The 24,989-nt window shown below is 49.2% G+C and overlaps 9 protein-coding genes across 9 annotated transcripts; 6 read left to right on the plus strand and 3 right to left on the minus strand.

The window, feature by feature from the left end:
• Positions 1-1,537: 1,537 nt before the first annotated feature.
• Positions 1,538-2,567, plus strand: Aud_001527 (GILT family protein; the record flags this gene model as incomplete). Its single annotated transcript, XM_043287025.1, has 2 exons — positions 1,538-1,998; positions 2,063-2,567. The coding sequence occupies 2 exons, from the start codon at positions 1,538-1,540 to the stop codon at positions 2,565-2,567; spliced, it is 966 nt and encodes a 321-aa protein (XP_043142960.1).
• A 717-nt stretch (positions 2,568-3,284) lies between these two features.
• Positions 3,285-4,477, plus strand: Aud_001528 (uncharacterized protein; the record flags this gene model as incomplete). The annotated part of the gene is made up of 2 exons (XM_043287026.1): positions 3,285-3,696; positions 3,765-4,477. The coding sequence occupies 2 exons, from the start codon at positions 3,285-3,287 to the stop codon at positions 4,475-4,477; spliced, it is 1,125 nt and encodes a 374-aa protein (XP_043142961.1).
• A 467-nt stretch (positions 4,478-4,944) lies between these two features.
• On the plus strand, positions 4,945-6,814 carry Aud_001529 (putative MFS transporter; the record flags this gene model as incomplete). The annotated part of the gene is made up of 4 exons (XM_043287027.1): positions 4,945-5,317; positions 5,372-6,027; positions 6,085-6,152; positions 6,208-6,814. The coding sequence occupies 4 exons, from the start codon at positions 4,945-4,947 to the stop codon at positions 6,812-6,814; spliced, it is 1,704 nt and encodes a 567-aa protein (XP_043142962.1).
• Positions 6,815-7,075: 261 nt separating this feature from the next.
• Positions 7,076-8,081, minus strand: Aud_001530 (putative short chain dehydrogenase/oxidoreductase; the record flags this gene model as incomplete). Its single annotated transcript, XM_043287028.1, has 2 exons — positions 7,076-7,755; positions 7,832-8,081. The coding sequence occupies 2 exons, from the start codon at positions 8,079-8,081 to the stop codon at positions 7,076-7,078; spliced, it is 930 nt and encodes a 309-aa protein (XP_043142963.1).
• Positions 8,082-10,543: 2,462 nt separating this feature from the next.
• Aud_001531 (putative gamma-tubulin complex component GCP4) lies at positions 10,544-12,934 on the minus strand (the record flags this gene model as incomplete). The annotated part of the gene is made up of 1 exon (XM_043287029.1): positions 10,544-12,934. One exon carries the CDS (start codon positions 12,932-12,934, stop codon positions 10,544-10,546), a length of 2,391 nt encoding a protein of 796 aa, XP_043142964.1.
• A 961-nt stretch (positions 12,935-13,895) lies between these two features.
• Positions 13,896-17,149, plus strand: ubaA (E1 ubiquitin-activating protein ubaA; the record flags this gene model as incomplete). The annotated part of the gene is made up of 4 exons (XM_043287030.1): positions 13,896-13,975; positions 14,031-14,116; positions 14,172-16,953; positions 17,011-17,149. 4 exons carry the CDS (start codon positions 13,896-13,898, stop codon positions 17,147-17,149), a joined length of 3,087 nt encoding a protein of 1,028 aa, XP_043142965.1.
• Positions 17,150-17,613: 464 nt separating this feature from the next.
• Aud_001533 (glutathione S-transferase family protein) lies at positions 17,614-18,892 on the plus strand (the record flags this gene model as incomplete). Its single annotated transcript, XM_043287031.1, has 5 exons — positions 17,614-17,619; positions 17,689-17,857; positions 17,932-18,018; positions 18,078-18,256; positions 18,320-18,892. The coding sequence occupies 5 exons, from the start codon at positions 17,614-17,616 to the stop codon at positions 18,890-18,892; spliced, it is 1,014 nt and encodes a 337-aa protein (XP_043142966.1).
• Positions 18,893-19,482: 590 nt separating this feature from the next.
• Aud_001534 (calcium-binding mitochondrial carrier protein) lies at positions 19,483-21,684 on the minus strand (the record flags this gene model as incomplete). Its single annotated transcript, XM_043287032.1, has 8 exons — positions 19,483-20,002; positions 20,062-20,094; positions 20,145-20,248; positions 20,309-20,370; positions 20,418-21,037; positions 21,095-21,302; positions 21,401-21,481; positions 21,555-21,684. The coding sequence occupies 8 exons, from the start codon at positions 21,682-21,684 to the stop codon at positions 19,483-19,485; spliced, it is 1,758 nt and encodes a 585-aa protein (XP_043142967.1).
• A 629-nt stretch (positions 21,685-22,313) lies between these two features.
• Positions 22,314-23,325, plus strand: ssn8 (cyclin-dependent protein serine/threonine kinase regulator SSN8; the record flags this gene model as incomplete). Its single annotated transcript, XM_043287033.1, has 3 exons — positions 22,314-22,473; positions 22,529-22,738; positions 22,787-23,325. The coding sequence occupies 3 exons, from the start codon at positions 22,314-22,316 to the stop codon at positions 23,323-23,325; spliced, it is 909 nt and encodes a 302-aa protein (XP_043142968.1).
• Positions 23,326-24,989: the final 1,664 nt, after the last annotated feature.

A 24,989-nucleotide genomic window follows, 5' to 3' on the forward strand; every position in this document is an offset into this window, starting at 1 on the left:
AGCATGGTCAATGATGCCGTCCTTTCTGAACCTGAGATGTCGCGCCTTGCCAGTCATCATAAGAGACATGATCACGAAGCGTACAGATGTGCTGTGTTGAGCGGTAACGACAGCCTTGACGCCTGAAGGAACTGCGAGAAGTCAGAGCGCTGAAACCAGCAAAGTGGTCCTGGAGCCTTTCGGGAATGCCTCGGGATTTAGCTTACTGATGCAAGCTAAAAGTAATTATGTTCTCCATGAGTCTCGACTTTTGCAAGGATGTTGATCTGGATTTCGGCCATTCCGATATGTCCTCGTCAATATCTGAGCATACTAATTAACTAGAATATAGCAGAGAACAAGTTTAGCTCGACCTCTTCAGACATTTTCCTTGATGTGGTGACCTCGGATTGGGAGACTCTTTTCTGATGTGGTGCTGATCTCAGAACAGAGGATTTTCATTTGAATGCCCTATTATGGTGCCAGGCCTAGCGCCGAAAGTTTATGGTACTGCGATCTGTGCTGGTTGCTAGAATGAGCAAGGACGATTTACCCAAATTCTCGTCTCGTATACGTGGGCTTCAAGCCAAGGATCTAGTTGCCTATAGGGCGTCAAACAATGCCGATAGCTCCAAGCCTCCAACGGTCTTGAGATATCTCTTCGCTTATGGGAAACATCATCTTTCAATGTGTATCAGTTTGCTATTTGATGATCACTAATACGGCCTGTGTTCAGCAAGCATCACAGCTGGGTTTCTAACTTGTGTATCTACCTTGTGCTACCTATTGGTGAAGTTGATAAGCGAAAAGAAAATTTACTAGAGGCAGCCGCCAGTGGTGCATGAAGCTTTAATTAGAAATGGAGGACTTCTGCCTGCCTCTTGGTTGCTTTGGTGAGCCAAATCCGTGGCCTGATTTCGGCACTATTTCGGTCGAACTTGAGACTATGGAGTTACAGATAATGTCACTATTATTATTGCATAAGGTGTCGGATGCCCTGGAGCAGGCGACGTAACACCTGAGTCAGGGCCCTAGTTACAAATATTATGATTTAATTTAGACAGATACAACGTTGCAATCTCAAATATGACCCCGAACAGGGGGTATGTATCATTCAAGCATTGGATGCCTATTGATAGTTGTGGCATCTGGCCTTTAGCTTATATTCGAGCGTTCCAAACTGAAGATGTTGATGATTGCCCCTGCAGTCGCCAAGAAATAAGGTAGTTGAAGATCGAAGAATCCACGAACAGAAAGGTTGAGGCTTGCAGTCTTGATTCATCAGATATGCGTACAGGAGTCGGAAGTTAGCGGTTGGCCTAATAATGAATGTAGTAATGGTCACCTTGCAACGCCGCTAATTAACTTTAGGCGCTGAGTGTGCTCACAACTCTATGCTCCTGTCCTCAGTGTTGCTCTCTACGGGCCTCCACAGTCACATCGATCGATTAATTAATCCATCAATGACCCTTCTTCCCCCACAGCATCCGAATCTAACCTCTTCCCCGCATCAACTATAACCTACCTGTTGATAAGGGTCGGTGAACTACGGATAGTTATGGAGAAAGTACAGTTTCAGGATCAGAGGGAAGGTCTCCATGATCTTGGCGCGATCGAATCTGCTGAGGCTGCCTCCAGGCATTCCCACCGCGACCGACCAGCATCGCATTTCGTGCGCCGTTCCTTAATGATCATTTCGCTTGGATTCGTCCTTTTCAGTGTTCTCAGCTGGTTTCCTAGACCTATTTCAAAATTTCTGTTGCATTCATGTCATCCTTCGTCCACCAGGCTGGATGATGGCTTCTCTGCTTCCCCCTTCACAACGGCTGATGTGGTGCCGTTGATGGAGCACAAGCCTGAGGCATCAGTGGTTGACAGCAACAACAACAACAAAGTTTTGCTGGAAGCTCACATCATGAGCAAATGCCCAGACGCCCGGGATTGTCTGCAAAAATTGGTAGTTCCCACCATGGTGCAAATCAGTGACAAAGTAGACTTTGGATTGTCATTCATTGCAAGGTAAGCTAGTGCAAGACTTTCATCCCGGAAGACGCAACTGGCCCGCATGCTAAGCAAACTACAGTGTATCCAACAAGTCTACTGATGTAGTATGCAAACATGGTCCTGCTGAATGCATAGGGGATATGCTCATTCTCTGTGCTGCGAATCTCCCTTTCCCACCGAAGGGACGAAGCACGCAACGCACCCCAACGATCCGCTCCCTTGGCTTCGCCAACTGCCTGATCAGTTCCTATGAGAAGATCCCGGAGCGCTCATTCGTCGAGCAATGCGCTTTAGAACATGGCATTGATTTTGATGCCTTGAACGAGTGTGCCAGCCAGCAGGACGATGACCCTGGCCATGACGGAGGGGGCAAGGATCCCCTTAGCGGTATTGCGCTGCTCCGCAAGAGTGCCCTTCACAGTGAGGCACTTGGTGTCACAACTAGCTGTACCGTCCGGCTAGATGAGCATGTGTGGTGTGTTCGTGACGACGGCGTGTGGAAAGACTGTGCTCAAGGAGGAAGAGGTAGTCAGGTTTCGGTTCTTGTTGAAGAGATCGAGAAGATTTGGAAAGAGCGGAATTGAGCATTGGCTTGCGAAGGATCTAATATTGGAATTGACTTGATATTTTGCCTCGGGGTCCCTCATCACAGATTACAGTTTGTACTAATCCCATAATGCTATTGTTACTTCTAGGATACCTTTTAACTATTCTGCATTTGCTCGAGTTACGAAACTATATCTTCGAAAATGATGCTTTCACATTCCCTATTAACTCTTTACGAGGCTTATTGATTGAAAGGTGTCAGGCGCTGTCAGTGGAGTCAATACCTCTGAGTGAGCAATGTGAATAATAGTATGAGCAAGAGAGACGTTGATTAGACCAAAAGGTCGTGATAATCTTTTTAGGAAAGTGTTCCCATTGACGGAGGTTTACCTCCATAGACTTCTATTGTGTAAGGTCTTGACGGGCAGGTCCTAGAGCATTGAGGAGATTTGCTCAATAAGGACCGATCCCAAAGGCTTCGTCTTATTCTTCATTCCGAGTCAACTGCATCTGCTCTCTTCCCACTAGTCATTTGTGGAACTGTGACAAACACATCTTGACTATAAAGTCTTCTTTCGATTTCCACCGGCACCAAAGTTCTCCTTTCATCTCCTTGAGCGACGACGTCAACAGCGCACTCATTCTGTTTTCATGGAGCTGCTCTTCATCTGATCATTCGTTCCTTTCAATCAGATCTCTACTCATCCCTCCTCTAAACTCACCAACCAACTTCCCAAAGAGAATCTCTAAACACAATGGCTTCGTCCTGGATACCAGAAAACTCGTCCCCTAAGAGCAGCCGCCGCAGGGGAATCAGCCAGCAGAAAAAGGTCGATGAGCTGGTGCACAAATACTTTAAGATCAAATGTCCTAGTCCCGTCCTCCGCAATATTCTCAAAAGCACTGAGAAATCGGATCTCCTCGTCAGCGCTGTCCGACTTCAGGTTTCACTGGCCAGATGCCGCTCTCAGGACTTTAATGATGGTCAGGTTACCATCTACGATAAAGCGCTGTTGACGCTGTCAAAAAATGGAGACGAGCCTGCGGAACTGAGCGTCCTTGAGCTCTACCTGACTGAGTATCTGGGGATTGTTCCTATTGCCAACACTTCGCACAGTCTGGATGTGGCCACTAAGTGTCTTGGGCTGCATCAGGCTCTAACCAAAAGTTTGTCCACAGTAACTGTATCCCAGTTCTTTATTCAATTATACTGACTGGTGTGTTTAATGTTTCAGCGCGCTCATCGACGGATTCCAACACAGAGTCGCCCAATTCCGAAGAGCCTATCCTGAAGTTGGATGGAAAAGTCCACGCCAGTACCACCACCACAAGCGAGCCGACAAAGGAGAATGGCATACACTCAGAAGATACCAAGACTTTGTCCGAAGAGTCTTGCGAAGCAAAGCCTAAAGGAAAAAATGTTGTCCCCGGTGAAGCGGATACCCAGAACCATGATCGCGAGAACGGGCGGAATGAGCGAGCCCACACGGCCGGCAAAGAGCCGATGAAGAAATACAATCCCCGCAAAGCAGATACGAAAGCTTCCCTGAAGAGAAAGAGAGATGACGGCAGCGTCCAGAGTCGAGTGGAGCGGCTTCTTGACGTCTTTTTCAAAGCCCGAGATGAACACATCAACAGAAGACGAAAGGAGACAGCAAGCGATCTAAACACTGTTCGATTCGTGAGAGACTCAGCCGAAAACGCCCTGACATATCTCCGTGCCAACAATATGAAGGGCCATGAGGCTATTCCGGACCTTGAAAAGTGGTTTGCTATCATGAGAGATAAAGCTACTGCTCTTACAGGTGGTCGAGCGCGCCATTTCGATGAGAAGCCTCCCCCGGCTCCCAAATACTTGCGCCCTAAGAAGCGTGCCCGATTTCTGATCGACTCTTACAGACCTCGGCGGTGGAGTCCCATGGTTCCTGAAGGTGATGCCTCTTCTTAACTCATGGTTCGTCAATCAATCGTCCGTCGCACCAGGGTCTGAATGTTGACTAGTGAGTCGCAGTGAAGACTGGATGAATTCTCTCAGGCCACTGTCAATGAATATGATATCCGATTGACACAACTTGAATCAAAGGCTGGCTGTCCTTCATCCATGGCTCGTGCTGAGTTCTGGTGCCCCGATACTTTGTAGGATTTTGGTGGATCTTAGCCGCGCAGCATCTGTCCTTGGCGCAAATCACTCTCCTTGTGTGCGCCACGTGCACCGTGCGGGCCTGTGCCTATCTACCCCTGTACTTAATCCCACCAGGTTTAGATCCCCAATGTCAGATGCTCTTATGATAAGTGATATATTTTGGTACATCACAAGTCTCGGATATCTCTGCTTTGCTGCTGAGATCCCCCTCGAAAGGAAATGGATCCTTGAGCCACAAAACACCGACATTTCTTACATTGATTACTCCGTAGATGGCCTCCTATCATCTGCAGCCGACCGAGGCAGCATCCTGTAGCTCTAGCACAGGGACATCAGCCAGCGCGCAGTATACGCCAGATTCCGGAGCATCCGACAATGAAAATACATCTTCGAGTTCCAAACGGCCACCAGCTCGGTCATTAAGGTTGCAAACGGACTTTCGCACAGAAGCGGACTACATTTCCGACGATGAGGGCCAAGATGAAGGCTACGATTCGTATGACGACCAGGAAGCGAGACCCAAAATGGCCGTAGCCGCTACAAAGTACACGGCAGCTGAAGAAAAGGAAGTCGTGAAGAAGTTTGACCGCAAGCTGGTTCCATTTTTGGCCCTTCTCTACCTGCTCTCGTTCCTGGATCGTTCCAGTGAGTGTGTTTACTGCCTCAGAATGGTACATCGAATAGCTGACTGCTTTGCAGATATTGGAAATGCAAAAATCGCTGGACTCACGGACGATTTGCATCTTTCATCTTCACAATATGAATGGCTTTTGACAGCTTTTTACATCACATATATCCTCTTTGAGTGGATGACCCTCATGTACCGGATCTTTCCTCCGCACATCTATATCTCCCTGTGTGTATGCGGATGGGGTCTCGTTGCTTCCTTCCAGTCACTGGCTACTTCATTCAGCACCCTCGTGGTTCTGCGTGCCTTGCTAGGCATCACGGAAGCGGCATTTGGCCCTGGCGTGCCGTTCTATCTCTCCCTTTTCTACAAGCGGGAAGAACTCGCTTTACGAAACGGACTGTTTATCTCGGCGGCTCCCTTGGCGACTTCATTCGCGAGTAGTCTCGCATGGCTGATTGTCAAGGTCAGCAGCAATGGGCCCATTGCACCGTGGCGGACTCTCTTTCTGGTCGAAGGATTCCCCAGTGTGCTTGTCGCGGTCTTTGCATGGATACTGATTCCTGACTCGCCTGAGAGTGCGCGTTTTCTTGAGCCCAGACAGAGAATGGTAGCCAAGCTGCGGCTGGGAGAGAGCAGATCCGACTATCGTGGGCCCGATTCCAGGAAGTTCAATTGGAGGGAAGTTGTCAAGGCGCTGGCGGATCCCAAATCTTATGTGACAGCTGTTTGTGGAAGCCATATCTCTCCCCGTTTGGGTCGAACTGACATGCAGCTGCTATAGTTTATGTTCTTCAGCTGCAATGTCGCTTTCAGCTCTATGCCCGTGTTCCTGCCCACCATCATAGAAGAGTAAGCCCCTGAAATCAGAGAACCCCTGCCAATCAATACGCTCACCCTCTCACAGCATGGGCTACTCCTCCCTCTCCGCGCAAGCCCTCTGCGCACCCCCTTACCTCATCGCCTTCGTGGTAGTGCTTGCAACTGCCTACCTATCTGACCGTCACAGAACCCGAAGCCCCTATCTCATCGCCCACGCTCTGATATCCTCACTCGCCTACCTTGCAATCGCAGCTACAGGCTACTACCATGCGCACATGTCCACGGGCCTCCAGACCTTTATCCGATACGCCTGCGTCTACCCCGCGACGTCAGGCTTCTTCTCTGCCATCACCCTCATCATCACCTGGACGATGGACAACCGGCCCGCGAAGGAAGGCAAGGGAGCCAGTATGGCGATCCTCAACCTCATCGGGCAGTGTGGGCCGTTGCTCGGGACGAGGCTGTACCCGCGCAGTGAGGGACCGTGGTACGTGCGTGGGATGGCGACGTGCTCTTTCTTCATGGTTGTCGTTGCTGTCCTTGCGTTCGTGCTGAGGGTTATGCTTCAGAGGGGCGATCGTGCAGCGGATCGGAAAGGAGGTGCTGATGTTGAGATGGAAACGCGGCAGGTCCTTATGGACGGGAATCAGTTCAATCATAGCGTTGAAGAGAGATTCGTGAATATTTTATGAGACAAGTTTCATGATTATGCTCCCGCTTTTTGCTGTTGCATCTACGATTTGGGTTGCATAGAAGTCACGGTATGTATTTAGTCCAGATTAAATATTACTATTGATTGTTTGCTAAGAACCGTCACAGAAAGGAAGTCGCTTATAGTACAAGAAAAGGACAAGAATCATGTACTTTCGTCCCAGTGAACCGATTTCCCGAGGCATCAAAATACAGGAAGAAATCCGAAGACGCTTACTCCGAGACCCGGCAGTCCGAAGAGCTCACCACGCAGTATGGCCACCGTCAATGATCATCGCGCTTCCTGTCATAAAGCTACTGGCATCACTGAGCGCGAAGAGCGCCGCACCCCTGAACTCCTCCGGACACGCGAGCCGACCGAGCATATTCTCCGCCTCCCAGGTCGCCTTCGCCGCCGGATTCTGCTCAAACACCTGCTCGACCATCTGTGTGACGACGTGTCCCGGACAGAGGCTATTAACTCGGATCCCCTGCCGACCCCATTCCATCGCCAGGGACCGCGCGAGCTGGATCACAGCCGCCTTGGACGAGTTGTACACTGGCGAGGTCATGCCCTTGTTAGCGATGAGCCCGCTGATGCTTGCAACGAGCAGGATGGACCCCTTCTGCTGGTAATGGAACATCTGTCGCGCTGCTGCCGTGGCGGAGTTGAAAACGCCGTTGTAGTTGATCTGCATGACTTCGTTCAGGGCCGCCTGGGAGTGGTCCAGGGCGCTCTGCAGGTGGTTGATGCCTGCGGCGGCGATGAGGCCGTCCAGCCGCTTATCCCGGGAGGCGATCTCGGCGAAGACGTCGTTGACCTCGGGTGCGTTGCGAACGTCGATGCGTCGGTATTCCAGGGCGCCGCCGTAGTCTTTTTCGGCCTGGCCTTTGGCGGTTTCGAATTCAGGGTGTGGTTTCTCGAGGCGATCTAGGCAGTATACTGGTTTGTGAGGGGTGTGTTAGCGGAGGTGCCCAGGTGTATCTGTTCGAGGTTGAAGTCGGGGATATATCTGTACCTTTGGCTCCAGCTTCCATCAGGGCTTCGGCCATGGCCAGCCCCAGGCCTCGTCCGCCACCGGTGACAGCGTAGGCTCGGTCTGCAAGATCAAACTCTTTGAATCGATGCGGTCTCACCCGGGGAAGCTTTCTCTGGATGTGTTGCTCATTAGTCTCAGTGGAATATGTTGATCGTAGGAATGGATGAAGCGAAGTGCAGGGTAGCCATGACCGCGCTGCGGTCAGCGACCGAGGCAGAGTGAAAGACATGGCTTGGTCAAAGATTATATGAGATTAATGAAGAACAACGCGCAGAGATAAGAAACAATGGACTGGGGGAAAATGTCAAAGACAAGCAGCATACAATTGTACACTTCAAGATTTCTACATTAACACGAGGTCTATACTAGAAGAGTTCTAAGTTTATACCCTTGAGACAGAGGCATGATATCACATCGATACAATTAAAGCAAGGCAAAGGGATAAAAGAAAAGATGGCCTCGTGATTGCCCTGATGGAGTCTAAAGATTCTAGAGTTGCTTTCCGATGATACAAATATGACCCAGACACAGGACCGCCCGGGAACAACCAGGGTACGACGAACCTGTAGCGGCACGGTAGGCGCCAAGAGATACAGCTTGCCACAGCTTTTGAGGCAACGGACTCGGGCCAGGATCGTGACTTTTGTTCATTTGGAGTGAGTTGCTTGCCGAAGACGGTAAGAGACGTGATCTGGTAGATCGAAGGGATAATGACCGTCCATGTTTCATCCTGGAATGGCCCACTTCAGCTGCACGGGATGTCCAAAATTGGGAGTCCGAGATGCTGGGGCCTGGGAGCATATTATCAGTTTGACTCCTGTAGAGAGGTATACCTCTCCACAATCATATCAACTGTCAAGTCCTGCTCGAGCAGGACGACCATATCCTGCAAAATTGTTCGACTGGGGATAACCATGAACTCCCAGCAATTCATACTGAGATCATAAGAGATCACAGATGTATAGACTAAACACAATGGGTTGCCTTGTTTTCTGCGATAATTCGACTCATGGCTCGGTGGTGACGTAGAGTATTGCGAATTGAACTCCAGACTTTTTCCCTTCCCCAGGAATCGCCAAAAAGTGGAGCATTTCTGGAGTACATTCCTAGTAACAAGACTCTCAGACCCTTAACGCAAAAGCGGCGAAACTAAGATAAGAACTGATAACTTGATAAGGCAGCGTCTTAGCAGCTCTAGAGGTAGCTCCGCCAGACATTTTACGGAACGCAATCCCCTCCAATCATCTCCTCGGCTTTGAAGAGAGTAACATAGCTTCTAGCACTTCTGGGAGTCTACAACAGGGAGTTCCCCATGAACATCCTGCTTGAAGGAATTGAGAAAGTCACACCATGCTTAAGCTCCACAGCCCTTAGGAATCAGCAAATGCCCCTACACCTAAAGCAGGGAAGAGGAGTCCAGAACAATGGCAGTAAGGCAACTAGTGAGTAGCAGCATCACTACATTTTGACTCTCAAGTCTTCTCGGGCAACTCCCATTGCTGTACTCCCTTTGTCTCTCGAAAATGGAGAAGACAGATTCGGGTTTCAGGTCAGAAGAGAACGTCCTGCTTATTCTAGAATACCAGGTAATGATCTTATGAGCCCTGTCGACCAAAACATCCGCCAACTCATGTATTCTGAAGCCAGATACATACTTGTCGACATCACAGTAGTTTTTGAAAGATCGCGAATCGCAGAAGAACTCGTCATCTATCTAGACTATGTAGTCCAGACAGTGGAAAAATTTCGGTAAAAATACCTGGCCATTTTGTTACCCAACTCAAAGTGCCAGACGGACATATATCTTCGTATTTACCTAAGTTTAACGCGCTACTGTACAGGTCAGGATTGGCCAGGTGCTAGGCATCTTGCATTAAAGTTGATCTTTGGCCTCGTGGGATAGGCACTATAGTTGACACATCTTCATCCATTTGGACAGTTCGAGTTGGTCTGCGCCGACCGCCGATGCCACCTTGCCGAGCATTCCTGGACGAACGGGGGAATGTGAAGATATCTGTCTGGTCTAGCAGTGTCGACGCCTAGATAGATGTCTCGCTTCTTCCTCGTTCGCGTCTTCTGGGGTTTCCTTGCGTTGTTCGTTGGTGCGTGCGCGTAGCTGTTCCTGCTGTGGGCCCTTGGACTTTAATTGGAACAGACTCAGAGACAGATTCACTTGGGGTGTCACTTTGGGCCAATCTTAATGATGCTTCGATTTGGACGTCGGAAATCTCGTTGCCATGCGGTCTCAGGATGATGTCAGAGAGAGAAAATAGGATTCACGCTGCAGTCGATAAGACCTGACACATTGGTGATGTGTGATGGATGACCCAGTCAGAGCTGCAACATCTGTAGAAATGGAAGATTTGCCCCAACACGCCATCTACCACAGCCAATAAGCAGCTACATTGGTTCATTGATTTAGCCAGGGTGCAGGTCCATCATGTCGAGCAATTTTAATTCATATTAGAGCTCTAGGGATTCAAGCCGCTCTCTGGGGCATAAGTAAAGCACACATGGCTGGCCGTCTATCTCATACATTCATAGCAAAATGCGCTCCTCTACCTCTATAAAGCGACACAGTCGAGGAATGGCAGGGTGAATAAGGATCAGTATACTCGGCAGAAACGCCCAAGCGCCAGAGGTGCAAACCAGCGATCAGCTCTGAGTAGAAGGACAGGAATAGCGTGCGGTCTACTCCATCTCAAGGGAGTCGCCTGCCACAGGGGCTGTAGGTCCGAGGCTTCCATTGGCATGCCCAAAGTCCAGCTTCATGAGAAGTTGATCAACTCCAGCTGTCACTCGCGGCAAGTATTGGCAGAATTGAGCGTTTACGCCGCTGCCATTCTGTCTGTCGGCGAGCGGAGTAGCGCGCGCATGCTTTACAAGGTCAACCAACTTTCGTCCCTCTCCCGATCGACTGTCATCAATGTCTCGCAGGCGAGCGACGACGTCCCTGATTCCCCCTTCGACCTCCATCCGCGCAGCCCTTAATGCTTCCAATAATTCTGTCTCCTCCCTGGGGTAGTCGGCTAAGGCGTCTACCACACCTTCGTCTGTTTCCAAGTCCATATTCTTCTGCACACTTTCTAGGCGAATAATAAGTGCGATAAAATGGTCAATCAAACTAAGCAGGGATCGGAGGGCCACTGTGAATGGTTTATCTGTCAAGAACAGTGACTGCACAAGTGAAAATAGGTAGCGACGATGGGCGACTGTCAGAGTTTCGGGATCAAGTCGCTGCGGCGCAGCCTGACTTGAGCGCTCGATATCGCCTCTGCCTTCAATTGGACTGTCGCTATACCTGCTCTTCAGAGATGCAGACGTTCCAGGTCGAGAGCTTATCGACGACGAGACAGTAGCCAGACCACCTTGAATCCACTCACGAAAGTGCTGCCAGCAGCCATTGACAACTTCACCCTGGAAAAAACTACCAATTTCTGATAAGACAAAGAGCGCAGCACTACTCGTTGCCCATACTGGTCTCATTTGGCTAAGTCGGGTATTATCTCTCTGCCTTCCCAGTTTAAGCTTACTCTGTCCAAAGGGAGTATTGCTTCGTGGTGGGCCCCATGGAGAAGGATAACTTTTTCGGAGAAAAGAGTGCTTCCAGAGATCACTAATTCGTATTTGAGCACGGCGAATGCCCAAAAGATATGAATGAATTCTTGAATAGACAGCGATGTCGGATGTCGATAGAAATAGGTCAAGGGGCGCACGTACTTCTACCGAGATGGAAGTTCGCGTTGGAAAAAGAAGGTCCTCAAATGAGACGTCCGAGATTTCCGCTACTAAATCACTTCCAATTTCGTCTGAGAGCGGTGCAACGGTATGTCCACTCTTAATGGATAAGCGGACAAGTTCTCGGGCAAGATCAAGAGACTCATCCACAGGGTCTTCCTCGTTTTGTAGAGAATAAAGTTCGGCCCATGTGTGTGCCAAAGCATGTATTACATCCCCATCTTTGACGACAAGTCCTTCAAGCTCCGTCTGCGCTCTGACCCGGCCAGCCAGAAGGTCGGGTCTTCGATGGCGCTCAATCAGTCTGGCTTCAGCATGAGACACAAGCGCAGTAGCGAATTCACCGCGTCCCAATAGAAGAAAATCATGCAGCACAGAAAGAATCTCGAGGATCTTGGGTAACGGCAGCAGCTTCGAAAGTACACTTTGTGACAAAGACAAGCGGATGGAATCTACCGCGTTGGATAGTTTTGAGGGTGATATTGGGGATTCCAACGAGGCAAGGTGCGCAATATGCTCTCCCTGAAGAGTGACTGGCGGTGCCGCAGAACCAGACGATCCCGCTGTGGCACCTTTCCGCTTCGCCGTGATGTGATTCAAGGTCTTCCCGATAAATAAAATTGATGACGCCGTGTGCAATGACACAAACTTTGGGAGCAGGCTTGTCTGCATCACAAAGCTTGCAATGGAGGACGAATCATCCATTTGGCTCGTATTATCCTCCTGAATGAAAAAGTCATCCTTCCCAAAGACCGGGAGATTTCCATACAGTAGCCACGTCGACAGCTGCCTCATCCAAGCGGATTCGGCAACAGTTATCAGGTGCAGCGCAATTTCTTCGAGATCAAGATAGCCCGTTTGGGATTCCGTTCGAAGGTAATCAATCAGGGCGGAGCCTGTACAACTGTGCGCACTACTAGTCCTGTTTTCGGGAAGAACGAAGCGGGCAACCTCCCAAAGCCATTCTAATCGCCTCGTCCAAGGCGAAAACTCCCCAACGATAGTTGACAATGGTACGATGCCATAACCGCCAACATATGCACTATCCTCGGCCAAAATTGCCTTCTCGACTTCCAAGATCTTCCTCTGAAAACCTCCTAAATGATGAGCGTTTATAGCTGAGGAAACAGCACGGCAGATGATCGAAGGATGTGAAGACGATATCAGAGCCGTGTGTTCTCGAAGTCTGGCATGGAGTCTACTCAAACGGGCAAGCGATGTGAGGAGGGCTTTCTCCGGAGGGGACAGTGGAAAAGCATTCTCAGAGACGACATCTTCTTCTGAACTGAAAGCGAAGAGAGGGGACGGTTGGCCTGAGAGTGAGAGTAGGACCTCGTGGAGCATTCTGGCTGGAGTCCACTGTCTCAAGGTTAGAGGAAGTGGCCTAAAGAGCTTTGTGCCTACAAGTATGACCGACCTTGATGATGGCTTTCTATCTGCTTTGGACTTTCGACGCTGCCAATACAATAGTCCTCGGCCGAGAAGCTCGTAGCGACACATAAAATCAAGAGTAAAGACAAGTGCGTGTCCTTGAAACTGAGTTTCACGACGCGTCGTCGGAAACTGATGTGACCGCGGAGATTGTGGAGGAGCCAAATCAATGTCACTCAAGGAATGGGTGTAGGCACCGCTGGGTTAAGTCAATCATCCAGTATACGCATCATGGACTTATGGCAGCCTGAATCCGCCCACGCGGCTGTCATCACCATCACTTCTAGGTACTTTTTCCTCTTCATCAGAGGTTCCGCTGGCAATGCTTCTTTATCCTAGGACCTCCTCGCGGGGCTATGGCCAATCACAGCTCAGGAAGCTGCTGAGTCAGCCATCAACAGCTTGTCCCTCTTACGTCGCCAACTGAGGGACATCCTTCTTGCCTCTTTGCTTGGTCATCCACGATTCTCTGCTTTGTAAATCCATCATCTACCTCGACAGTTCCAAAATTTCCAAGACGACACAATTTCTCCTTCGATTTAAAGCTCTGCACAGTTCCTTCTAGCTGTACTTCCCATCTTGAGCGACATTCTAAGCGCTCCCGCATTTTAGTCTTCACCAGGTGTGGTAGACACGAGTCGATACTGCTAGAAAGTCTTGCTCAAAGGCAGGACTTTCACCTATAATCCTTCACAATTCCTTCAGAACTACCTGTTCGTGACGCTGCGAAGCTGGCAAAGCGTAGAGCGTCCTGCGACCAAGCAGCAACTCCGCCTGAAAAGAAGATCATGACGGTATGCTATCTCATCAATGATCACTGATCTTGTACGGCGCGGGGAAGGTACTGAGTTATGTCTGCCTCTAGGACTCCAATATGCAACTTGATAACCCGCAGGAGACGGTGGAGAAGATCAAACAGGGAGAAATCGATGAGTCTTTGTACAGTCGTCAACTGTATGTTGATCCCGTTCCGCCTTGATGGAATTCTCTGATATTAATTGGTTTCTAGGTACGTCCTCGGCCATGAGGCTATGAAACGTATGGGCTCGTCGAATGTTCTTGTTGTTGGTCTGAAGGGTCTTGGTGTGGAGATCGGTGAGTACAATAACTGGTTTGAGAAGTACGGTCAACGACTGACAACCTCTATCAGCCAAGAACATTGCCCTTGCCGGTGTGAAGTCCCTCACGCTATACGATCCTGCGCCAGTCGTTATCTCCGACCTATCCTCACAGTTCTTCCTTCAACCACAAGATGTCGGGAAACCAAGGGCCGAGGTAACAGCTCCGAGGGTCGCAGAGCTGAACTCGTACGTGCCCGTTACCGTTCATAAGGGAAGCAACTTGGTGGATGATCTCGAGCAACTGAAACAATATCAGGCAGTGGTTCTCACTACAACCCCTCTGAAGGAACAGCTTGCTATCGCTGATTTCTGCCACAAGAACGGCATCTACATCACCATCACCGACACATTTGGTCTCTTTGGATACATCTTCAATGATTTCGGGAAGAACTTTACCGTTGGGGATGCTACGGGTGAAGAGCCCGTCAGCGGTATCGTTGCCGACATTGACGAAGATGGCTTAGTTTCTGCGTTGGACGAGACTCGCCATGGCCTCGAAGACGGGGATTACGTGACATTTACTGAGGTCAAGGGTATGGAAGGGCTGAACAATTGCGACCCACGGAAGATTACTGTCAAGGGTCCTTATACATTCTCCATTGGGGACGTCTCGGGCCTAGGCACGTATCAGGGCGGCGGTATCTTCACGCAGGTCAAGATGCCTAAGTTCGTCGACTTTGAGCCATTCAGTGAACAGCTTAAGAAGCCTGAGCTCATGGTCTCTGACTTTGCCAAGTTCGACCGGCCGCAGCAACTACACGTCGGAGTTCAAGCGCTCCACAGATTCGCTGAGGCTCATGATGGCCAATTCCCTCGCCCCCACAATGACAGTGACGCCCAGGAAGTGCTTAAGATTGCGAATGAACTCGCATCAAGCCAGGAAGAAAAGGTGGAATTGGACGAGAAAATTATCAGAGAACTGAGCTACCAGGCTCGCGGAGATCTCAACCCCTTGGCCGCTTTCTTTGGAGGTGTTGCAGCCCAGGAAGTTCTCAAGGCCGTCTCCGGAAAGTTCAACCCTGTTCATCAATGGCTCTACCTCGACTCCCTGGAGTCGCTGCCGACATCTGTCACCCGTTCCGAAGAGAGCTGCAAACCACTTGGCACTCGCTACGACGGGCAAATTGCCGTCTTCGGCAAGGAATTTCAAGCAAAGATAGCCAATCTCACACAGTTCCTTGTTGGTGCGGGAGCCATTGGGTGCGAGACTTTGAAGAACTGGGCCATGATGGGTCTTGGAACTGGTCCCAAGGGCAAGATCTTCGTCACCGACATGGATCAGATTGAAAGGAGCAACCTCAACAGACAATTCCTGTTCCGTTCTAAAGACGTTGGGAAGCTCAAGAGTGAATGCGCTTCTGCTGCGGCACAGGCGATGAACCCCGACCTGAACGGTAAAATCGTGACACTTCGAGACCGGGTCGGGCCCGACACCGAACACATTTTCAACGAAGAATTTTGGGAAGCTCTGGATGGTGTGACCAACGCCCTGGACAACGTGGACGCAAGGACTTATGTTGATCGTCGCTGTGTTTTCTTCCGCAAGCCTCTGCTTGAAAGCGGTACCCTTGGTACGAAAGGCAACACTCAGGTCATTTTGCCCCATATCACCGAATCCTACTCGAGCTCTCAGGATCCCCCAGAAAAGTCGTTCCCAATGTGCACATTGAAGAGCTTCCCCAACAGAATTGAACACACAATTGCCTGGGCACGGGATCTCTTCCAGACTTACTTTGTCGGACCCCCTGAGGCTGTGAACATGTATCTGTCCCAGCCAAATTATATCGAGCAGACGCTCAAGCAGGCTGGAAATGAGAAGCAGACTTTGGAGCACCTCCGGGATTTCTTGGTAACCAACAAACCAACTTCCTTTGATGATTGCATTGTCTGGGCTCGCCAGCAGTTTGAGGCTCAGTACAACAATGCAATTCAACAACTTCTCTACAACTTTCCTCGAGACTCCAAGACCTCTTCTGGTCAACCTTTCTGGTCTGGGCCGAAGCGTGCCCCAACCCCCCTAAAGTTCGATAGCTCGAACCCAACTCACCTAGCATTCATTGTTGCCGGCGCAAATCTCCATGCCTTCAACTATGGAATCAAGAACCCCGGCGTAGACAAAGAGTACTACAGAAAGGTTGTGGACAACATGATCATTCCTGAATTTACCCCAAGCTCCGGCGTCAAAATTCAGGCCGATGAGAATGAGCCCGACCCGAATGCTCAGCAGTCTTCATCCCTTGATGACGGTCAAGAGATTCAGCGCCTCGTTGAGTCTCTGCCTTCTCCCGAATCCCTCTCCGGATTCCGCTTGAACCCCGTTGAATTCGAGAAGGATGACGATACAAACCATCACATCGACTTCATCACCGCCGCTAGCAACCTCCGCGCGGACAACTATGATATTCCCCAGGCTGACCGCCACAAAACCAAGTTCATTGCCGGTAAGATCATTCCGGCCATTGCCACAACTACCGCATTGGTCACAGGCTTGGTTGCTCTGGAGCTCTACAAGATCATCGATGGCAAGGATGATATTGAGCAGTACAAGAACGGCTTCGTGAACCTCGCTCTCCCGTTCTTTGGCTTCAGTGAGCCCATAGCCAGTCCAAAGGGCAAGTACATGGGCAAGCAAGGTGAGGTGACCCTCGATCGACTTTGGGACCGTTTCGAACTCGACGACATTCCTCTACAAGACTTCCTCAAGCACTTCTCAGACCTGGGCTTGGAGATTAGCATGGTGAGCTCAGGAGTCAGTCTGCTGTATGCCAGTTTTTACCCCCCATCTAAGGTCAAAGACCGACTTCCTATGAAGTATGTATCACCCTTTAAACATCGCTCTAGAAAGATCGACTAACATTATTTGCCTAGGATGAGCAAGCTCGTGGAGCATATTAGCAAGAAGCCTGTCCCAGAACACCAAAAGAACATCATCTTCGAGGTGACTGCAGAGGATCAAAATGAGGAGGATGTTGAAATTCCCTACGTTATGGTAAAACTTCAGAAGTAGATGGAATGCCTGCGCAGAAACCGATATGCGGACACGACCTATGTTAGAAGTCTTATTTACAGCACGCTGTCACCAGTTTAGAAACAAAAATATACAATTTGTTGTCATTAATAAATAGTGATACTTCTGGCTTCCACATAGTAGTACTGTTAGAAATGAGGGTGCTCTATGGGAAGCTTTGTCAGAGTTTATGCGATCCATCCGTAAGCACTCAGTAAGCAAACGTCATTGTTCCCCCGCACCACAACCATCGAGATAGCAACCCATTATCTATTAAAGGCGTCATTTCCTCTCTTTGATTATACTGGAATTCTCGGTAATATCTCATGCTTGCTGCGCTCCCTCAAACCCAACTGGTCTCGCGACATATCTCGAGGTTCATAACAACTGCCGGGTTTCGCAGTTCCCTGTCCACCTACGGAAGCTCCAATATCCTCAGACAACCTCTTTTTCCAATCCGCAAAATGACCGTAAGCTCTCGACTCTCATTCGATATGTCTCAAAAGGCATTTAATTGACCTATGCTCCTTGCCAAACAGACAGGCAATACAGGCAAAATTACCGATTGGGTAGACCCCAAAGACAAGTCGGGCGAATTCAAGCGGCAGCAATCGGTGTTCCGCAACTTCATCTCCAGGGAGCCTGGCGCTCAATTTCCTCCGGAGAAAGATCGCTATCATCTTTATGTCTCATATGCCTGTCCTTGGGGTGCGCTTTGTCTTGAAGACTTCTCCGTTGCTCAAGTGTAAGACACGACGGCTAACACCCTTCTCATGACGCAGCACACCGGACATTGATCACACGGAAGCTCAAGGGTCTCGAGGATATCATCTCGTTTACATCAGTCCACTGGCATTTGGGCGAAAATGGTATGGATTTCCAGATTTGACGCCGCTAAAGAACGAAGCTAATATCTTCTGCTGGAAAGGCTGGCGCTTTGCAACAGCCAACGAAGAGGTTGCAGGAGAGAATGTCACCCCAGACCCGTTGCATCCTGATTTCACGCATCTGCGTGCCATATACTTCTCCAATGATCCCGATTATACTGGAAGATTCACCGTCCCAGTGCTATTTGATAAGAAGACGCAACGCATCGTGAGCAATGAGGTATGTTGATATCCACTCTATCCCCTGTCGCCTGAACGCTTACTGACTTGAACATTTGAACAGAGTGCTGAGATCATTCGCATGTTCTACTACGAATTCGATGATCTCCTTCCCGAAAAATACAAGAACGTCGACCTGTACCCTCCCGCTCTCCGAAGCGAGATCGACGCCACCAATGACTGGACCTACAACGACGTCAACAACGGCGTCTACAAGTCTGGTTTTGCGACGACACAAGAAGCCTACGAAAAGGCTGTGACGACCCTCTTCGCCTCCCTCGACAGGATCGAAGCCCATCTCTCAAAGGACGCCAACTCCCCGTACTTCTTCGGCTCATCCATCACCGAGATCGATATCCGACTTTTCACGACTATCGTCCGCTTTGACCCCGTCTACGTGCAGCACTTCAAGTGTAACATTCGTGATATTCGCTCCGGGTACCCCGCCATCCATCGCTGGTTGCGTCGCCTTTACTGGGATATTCCCGCGTTCCGGCAGACGACGGATTTTGAGCACATTAAGAAACACTATACAAAGAGTCATAAGCAGATCAATCAGTTTGCTATTACTCCTGTCGGGCCGGTTCCAGACATTCTTCCTAAAGAGGAAGAGGTGAGAGCGGTTGCGGCACGATAGTAAATTAAGGACCTACTACTGTATTTGATGGACAATCTTATGGGATTACATGTCACAGCATACTCCAATTGGATAAAAGAATTCGAGTCCCCTTGACAGATAGATCTAATCTCTTGTTATCTGAGTCAGAAGTAGACGCTGTGAAGCATGAAATGTAGATACATTGTTCCAGATTTTTCCAGTAGGACCCGCAGGTATCCTTGGTTATACAAGAATGAAGAAACAGAATGCAAAAAAATATGGACAAACGCCACCATATGCATTACCACGCGACGCCTTGCTACGCTAAGGGTGGTCGCTATGCAAAACCGTCCTCAAATGACCATCAGCGGTGGACCATGAGTCCCATGAGTCGCATCGCGATGTCAATGCACAAAATATAGGCTCAGAAACAAGAGAGAGTTCGAATGGTTAAATGGAACAAAAGCCGATAAACGGAGAAGGCAGGCAAGGGAGTCCCAACCGAGAGAAAAGGCTTGCCACTTATTTGACTTGGCTTTATGGGTATCTTGACAAAATATTCTAAAAAGGGAAATTAGAAGGGATAGCGAGAAGCGAAGAGCGATTCTTCGCACCAGTGGTCTGAGGCGTTATCTCAGTCCAAGCATTCGTTTCGAGTTCTCATATACAACGTAGCTGATCGACACGGCGGGTGCTACTTTGAGAAGATTTGGCGTAAGTCCTTTGTAAAAGCCACGGGGGCCTTCAGTTTGGAGTGTTTTTCGCGCAACATCAGCGATACCGGTGTATGTTGTGGGGTGAAGTACAGTGCCTTGGGCCTGTAGTCTGGTACGAAGGACATTCAGTGGGTAAACAACGGAAGCGCTGAACCCGCCGCTCAGAGCACCGATTGCTCCTGTGGTGAAGTTGTTGAGGGGAATATCATCTTCATGGCAGTGGTTAATCCGGGCTTGCCGTGCAAGGAGAACGCGTTTCAAATATTCGAAAGTTGACAGATCGATGGCGGCGTAAGGAAACATGCCAATGAGGCCTAGAGGCAACCCACGAAAAAAGCCCAGGAGGCCTGCTTTGTTCCACACTTTTCGAGCAGTAGCCGCGATGAGTTGATTGCCTTTCAAGCCACCCTCGACGGTGTCACATTGCATTCGGCTAAGACGGGGTCAGTTAGCTTTAGAATGAAATATTTTTACTGGACCACCAGAACTTACAACTTGAGGGTATCAAGAGGGTAGACAAAGCATCTACATCACTGTTAGATAACACTGTTTTGCGGGGAGATAGCGTCACATACTGGGCCACCATCCCACCAAATCCACCGGACAGGAACTGCGACGTAGGCTGGAGTCGTTTAGGATCGTTGTGTCCTTCAAGACGAGAGAAGGCACGTTTTGCGGACTATTCATTATATCATTAATTGCTGACCGAAACTTGCTTGGGTGGACAATCATGTCATACCTCGTAGGCTCCAAATTTGATGGCTGATTCGGGCATAACTTTAACGACATTCAAGCCGTTGCCTTTTGGCTGTCAGTAGATTCCGCGACACTATAAGCAGTTAACATACCGGCAAACAAGCTCCGTATCCCCCCAGCACGCCATAACTCCTTTACCGCACCGACAAGTGTCCTGGAAGCACAGCCAGCTGCCTTCAAGGGAGCACCATCCTTCGCCACCTGAGCAGCACTCTTCTTCGCGCCAGTCTGGGCGATAAGATAAACTTTAAGTCGATCTAAAGGCGCGGTGGCTGTTCTTGATACGGCGCCTGCGATCCCGCCCGCAAGAAAATAACCTAATTGAGGAGTGTTCTCGGTCAACTTCTGTTCAACATATCGGAAGGACATCCACATGGCGACAGTCCTGGGTATGGGCAGCCACTCCAACTCGAAGTCATCGTCTAAAGGGAGAGAATCATGCTCTAACGCGGCGCCCAACAATAACGTCCCGCCGGCTTCGGCGTAAGCTGATGGAACCAAGGCTGTCAAAGCGTGCACAGGGAAGATATTGTACAAAATGTCTTTGATGGCCAAAAGATAACGCTTAAGAAACGAGTGGTCTGTACCTAAACCCTGCAGATCATTGATGTGGACATCTCCTTCCGGGTTTAGATTGCCCGTGGCCGTATAATATGAGAAAACGGCGTGCAGGTCGGACGGCGAGTGGGCGGGAAGAAATAGAAGGAAGTCCCTAAGGTTGAACGGTCAGTCATCACTAGCAACTTCATCTGACCCTTCATGCACATACCTCCACTCTGGATATGAAATGACACCATCCTTGTTTGAGTCAACATCCTCAAAGAAGGCGTCTAGTTTAGCGCTAGACAACGTGATCCCAGAACGGGAAAAGGCAGCCCTCAGTTCGTTCTTGTCTATCACTCCATTCTGGTTGCGATCGATGCTCTGGAAGAGTTGCCATAGCCCGTGCTCGGTATGGTCGACAAAAGCTCGAAATTCTAATCATCATTAGGCGGGTCAAAAAAACTGGCATTAAACCAGTTTGCAGCACGGAGAGAGAGAAAAAAAGCTCCTGACAAAGTCCGTATGATCTTACCAGAGAAGTCTATGTATCCATCGCCGTTGGTGTCGACCGTCTGCAAGATATTTCGTACCATGTCATCCGCATTTTTCAGAGCTGTCAAGATTGCGGTAGCCCAGGTCAGTCAGCTGGTCAAGGCGCACGGGATCCGGTCAGGGAGTATGCTCACGATGGTCAATCCTCTTGAACCCCTTCTTCAAGCCATTGATATCGAGTTGACCTTTTTTCTGGACGTCCAGGCTTTCCCAGAGTTTTGCAACTCTTTGGTCACGTTCATCTTTGGACTCGCCGATTGCCATGTTCGATGTTTATCGACTATAGCCGAGGACCCGTCATTATTTTCAGAGAGGTCACAGAAATTTAAGGTCGGAGCTTTCCCTGTGAGGGCAGGGGTTTGTAAATTTTCGCAATGACTGGTGCATCGAATCCGTGGGCGTTGCAATATGAAGGAAAAACCGCTATATGCTGTGCATTATTATTCCAGTTGTTAATGAAATCAAGCCCAACACAACTCGCCATGAGAAATCCAGCCGCGATGATTTGCTTTACTTACGACATCAGCCGGAAGAAAAGCAGGTTCCGGCCCGGTTCACGAGACCAGAGGGCCCAACCCTACTAGTCCCCTTTGGGAAAGCTTTCACTCCGGGCAGATTACACATGTGTTCGAAAGGGCATAACAAGTGATGATGAACTGCATGCGAGATTTCTTGCTGTCTAATATATCTAGATCGTTCTTTGGATACTTGATCTCAAGTCATCCTTCAAGTCAGCTTCATCTGTGCTTCTCCACTGTGTCAAGTCGACTCTCATGGTGCTCTGGTTACGAGTGATATGCCCCATATCAGTTGTTATCTCTAGTGCCATCATGATGAATCCATCAACCTGAAGAAATAAGGCAATATTCAGGTGCTTGATCACAAATTCGGAAATGGCGGCCAATTATTGGGCGTCGACCCAGCGTCGACATTGGCTGTTTACAAGAGAGAAATTGGTGGAGATTCGGGAAATCTTTCGAGAAAGCGATAAAGTTGCTCATTCTCAGTTCCCTCTACCGGACCAGAGACTACTCAATATCTATTTCAGTCAGCGTAAGCGAGAGCCCGATATGTATCTTAAGAAGAGGGTTGGGCTAATTACAAGCAGAACTTATAAAACTTGGAAAGCGAATGTCAACTAGGCAGCAAGCTCTTGCGACTGCTCAGGTATATATCAAGCGATTCTATACGAAGAATGAGATCAGGCATACAAATCCGTACCTTGTTCTTACGACTGCATTCTATCTCGCCTGCAAAATGGAAGAGTGTCCGCAACATATCCGTTTTGTTGTCGGGGAAGCCCGGAGCCTCTGGCCAGGTATAGCATCCGACATGCGGTTTGCGTACCATCGCTAACAGATATCAGAGTTCATTACTCCGGATGTTTCCAAACTAGGCGAATGTGAATTCTCCCTGATATCAGAGATGAATTCGCAACTCATTGTGCACCATCCATATCGAACATTATCAGAGCTTCAACCCGAATTGTCACTCACGTCGGATGAGGTTGCTCTTGCATGGTCTGTGATCAATGATCATTACCTGACGGACCTACCTCTCCTGTACGCGCCTCATGTCATTGCGGTCATGGCGATCATTGTCGCAGTTGTCTTCAAGCCAAGTTCGGGAAATTTTCACGGGTCTGCGGCGCCCGTCCTCGCCGGCGCAATGAGGGATGGTGGAATGAATGTGCTAGCTGCATTAGGAGACCGGACTGGTTCCGGGCCTCCTCCCAAAATTCAGAAACTTATCAGCTGGCTTGCTGAGAGTGAAGTCGACATCAAAGGAGTCATCGAATGCACCCAGGAATTGGTGTCTCTGTATGAAGTTTGGGAGCAATACAGCGAGAAGACTTGCAAGGAGCTACTCGGGCGGATGGTCAAAACCAAAAATCTGGAAAAATAACGCCGGTCTGCATTTGATCTTAGTTTCACGCACATTAAAAGGGCGTTCAAGGTCTTCAGTTGCTGCATTCGCACGTTCTAGGCGCAAGTTTGGCTTATTCTTTTGTTCGGTCATTTAGCAGGTCGCGGACATATACCCATAAGCTCGGTTTATCCTTGCTCACTCGCAGCATGATAGTGTGCTCGCTATCTCAATCTTAGCGATATTGGTCATTTCGACATGACGGGCCCATAGCTTTGATATGCAATTAAGATCCTCTCGTGGCTCGCTTAGCAATGTTATAGCATCTACGGCCACAGGGTGTGGAAAACAGGGCTTTTCGTCTGCTCAGCCGTGCTAAGTCACCTAGGATTAACAGGGTGGTTAAATTATATGCACCCTTCGGGACTTGTTGCTTTGTACGCGATCATCACCAGATCATACCCTGCTACCTTATAGTATCTTGAAGAAGTTGGAAGGGTTACTTTTTCCTCCCTTCCTGCTAAATGCGACTGCCGAGTTTTCTCGATTCCCACAACTCCCTGAAGGAGTTGGCTACTTCATCTGGCTCCAATGGCTGTACTTCCGGCTATTCAAAGTGATTAGCTTAGTTAGCTGATCGTGTGCAACTGCTAGCTGAAGCAGACCATGTATAGCAATGGTTGCTAGCCAGTGATTCGCCGACAGGGGGAGTATTCATTCGTTCAGAAGGTTATTAACGAGATGCCGCGCTTTTAGTCACTGGTAATGTTCCGTCACTGCCATCGCGGCTGTCATATTCCCGAGCTGAGAACGCCCCGGAAAGCAGTGAGACGTGTGAATCTCCCCTTAGGTGGTCCTTGAGAATATTGCTTCGGTTGAACACATTGTTGTGGCTCCTTCTTCACAGCATAGAAGGGTAAGCCGTGCGAATCCGGAAATACTATCAAATTTTGCAGATATCTTGAATCAGGGTAGCTGCTCTGTCAGTGTAAGAACAGTAGTGTCAAGTGCAGGCCCGCATATTGAGAACGACAGAACTGATTTTGATGGGCATCCATCATGAAAAGTAGGAAGATGGCACTGGGCTCTGACGAAATTGGATACCTCCCACTGCGTCACCTTGAATTGGCTCAAGTACGTCAGTGCTGGATTTGAGAGGGATGGACCGAACAATCGCCATGAGATTGATCATAACGATATGGAGAACAAGCAGGATAGCAAACAAGGTTTGGACCTTGTGAGGGGTAACTCTTTCGTCCTGTCTTGGGACCCCTCACATTCGATAAGGAGACTTCGGAAGGCTGAAACTCCCATCGTAAGACCCCAAATCATAAAATGATGGAAGGAGCGGTGAGACGACCATGGAGTACTTAGAGACTGCCTACACTTAGTTATCACCGACCAAGTTCATAAACATAGAACATAGCTTTGATAAATTTGAAATGATGTTAACAGCTCATGCATTATGCAGGAGGGAACGTTTTGCACCAATGACCATTGAGACTAGTGCCCAACCCATGCACCCAGGAGAAACAAGAAGAAACACATCCTGATCCCCAGGAGTCGAAGTGCAGTAGCGCAAGGAGAGAGGAGAGGGGTTGTATGGTCCGATGGCATGCATGATCCTACCTACTCCGTTCTGTGAGCAGATATGCCGCTGTGAAGTGCTTCAATAGCCGCTGTTGAGTAAGATGTTTCTCTGT

This window comes from Aspergillus udagawae (genome assembly GCF_001078395.1).
Source record: "Aspergillus udagawae IFM 46973 DNA, scaffold_1, whole genome shotgun sequence".
Taxonomy (NCBI): Eukaryota; Fungi; Ascomycota; class Eurotiomycetes; order Eurotiales; family Aspergillaceae; genus Aspergillus; species Aspergillus udagawae.